General features: G+C 42.2%; 1 protein-coding gene across 2 annotated transcripts in view; it reads right to left on the reverse strand.

Moving 5' to 3' along the window:
• LOC102301032 (gastrula zinc finger protein XlCGF26.1) overlaps positions 1-1,564 on the reverse strand; it is a 10,430-nt gene extending 8,866 nt beyond the window's left edge. The window contains exon 1 of one of the 2 annotated variants that reach the window (XM_005951452.2): positions 1,528-1,564. Coding sequence is in view for 1 of the 2 variants with exons in the window: in XM_042216253.1 (XP_042072187.1) it covers positions 1,020-1,022 (3 nt within the window). In the remaining variant the exon portion in view is untranslated. Of the gene's footprint in view, positions 1-1,019; positions 1,345-1,527 lie in introns of those variants that run through there. The other variant, XM_042216253.1, reaches the window with a different exon arrangement.
• Between the last annotated feature and the right edge of the window lie 493 nt (positions 1,565-2,057).

The raw sequence follows: 2,057 nt of genomic DNA on the forward strand, positions 1-2,057 counted from the left end.
GTGATGGCAAGCTACATTGTAGCCACAGCCATCCTGAGGCGCACTGACATAAACAGAAAAAAAATCAGCTCTGTAGCAAATCTAAAAACAAAATGGAAACTATAAGTCATCCCAACATCCTCAGACACACAAACATAATCAGATAAATCACATTACGTAACAAATGCCTATTATTAAAATATAATTATGAGTTATAATTGCCTATTTGAAATATCCCAGCTCGTCCAACATCAACATGGTTTAATTCTCTGGGTTGATTAATAAAAATTATGTTTTCCTGCCACAAATGAAATTGAAAACACTACAAAATCCCACAAAGTCTTAAAGGACCTTAGAGCTACTTCCTGACCAACCTATTGGCCCCACAGAGCAAACTCAGCCCTGGACAGACATTGAACAACAAGCATGCAAACAGCAAGATCACCAGAATAAAACTCCATGTTTCACCAACATTACACATCCTCAGCTCTAACAGCTTGGACCAACGACTCAGTGTTACAGCGCCTCAGGAGAACAGCACCAACATCAACACCGACACTGGTTGAGAACTTACTGAACCTCGTAATAATCAGGACAGAAACACAGATCAAACAATAACCTTTCCAGAATTATTAGAAACCACAGAGCTTGGATGAATCTTTAATGAATCAGTACAAAGTAAGTCGACAGTGAGACAGCTGCAACACCAACATGTGTGTTTTACAAAGTAAGAGGCAAACACAAACATGTGACTGAGGTCATGTAAAAGAAGAGTGTGTGCACCACGTGGGTGAACATGTGGTCACTGGGAACAAAGAGCATGTTCAGTGGGAGCCTTCAGTCACGCTGAGGGTGAATTAAACAAACGCTGTTCAGCTTCCAGGAAGGTTATCAGTTAGCATGCAGGACCAAACGTTAGCCACTGACTGTGAAATACACCAACCCGCACACTGCGGTCATCAGGGTTAAAGGTCACATTCACACCGAGTCGTGCGTGCATATATTAGACCTGTGCTATTTGTGCTGCGGTGATGTGTTACCATCTGTCTGCAGAGCTGGATCCTGTCAGTTGGTACAGGAAGCCTCACAGTCCTTTGTTAGCAGAGGGAGCACTGTGTGCTAACGGGTGGTGCTGCTGGTGTTCACTGCTGTGCAGCTGAGAGCAGACTCCATCAGCTCTGCAGGCTGTGCATGAAGCTGTAGGAGCCACAGCAGTGCTGTCACCTCAGAGACTGGACAGTAGTGATTAGTGCTGCGCGAATCATGAACAAATCGTTCAATACTCGAGAATCACTTTACTGACTCATGAATCATGATTCACAGGCCCAACTGACTCACTGACTCATCCCTGTTGCTGTTAGCAGCAATGTATCTAGCTTATAATTAAAATTCTGGAGAAAAACACAACATCCAGTATCTTAACAAAAAAAATTCTGCTCTGAACTGGAAGAAAAAACCCTGAGTAGAAGCTCACATCAAGAAAATAGCTTCTCGGTTCACAGTAGCATCGCTCTGCTAACATGCTAACAGCACATTTGAGCTACTTACCCCCCTCCCTTCCTGTGCTGAATCATAAGCTTAAGCGAATCACTCAGGACTCACTAACCCCCTCCCTCCTGGCTCACAGCTTCTTCTTCTTCTTGGTTGGCAACCAATGTTAAGGCGCATTACCGCCCCCTGGCTCACAGCTCAGTGGACATTTAGATGAGAAAATATATATTTAACACATTTAAGGAAAATGCTAATAAAATAAAAATAAACCTCTGTCGCCTCTGTCAGTGCGCCCCAGGGTGGCTGTGGCTACAATGTAGCTTGCCATCACCAGTGTGTGAATGTGTGTGTGAATGGGTGGATGACTGGATATGTAAAGCGCTTTGGGGTCCTTAGGGACTAGTAAAGCGCTATATAAATACAGGCCATTTACCATTTACCATAAACAAAATAAATGTTTATTAAGCAATTTTAATAGGAAATTGCTTAATTTTAGAAATGTTTTTGCTCTTTTTTGCTCTATAAAATAGTTGTTTTCTTTTAGAATCATTCATCTTAGCAGTAGGATTTACATGAAAAGAGAAACA

This window comes from Haplochromis burtoni, unplaced genomic scaffold (assembly GCF_018398535.1).
Source record: "Haplochromis burtoni strain Fernald_Lab_line unplaced genomic scaffold, NCSU_Asbu1 Contig_983, whole genome shotgun sequence".
Taxonomy (NCBI): domain Eukaryota; kingdom Metazoa; phylum Chordata; class Actinopteri; order Cichliformes; family Cichlidae; genus Haplochromis; species Haplochromis burtoni.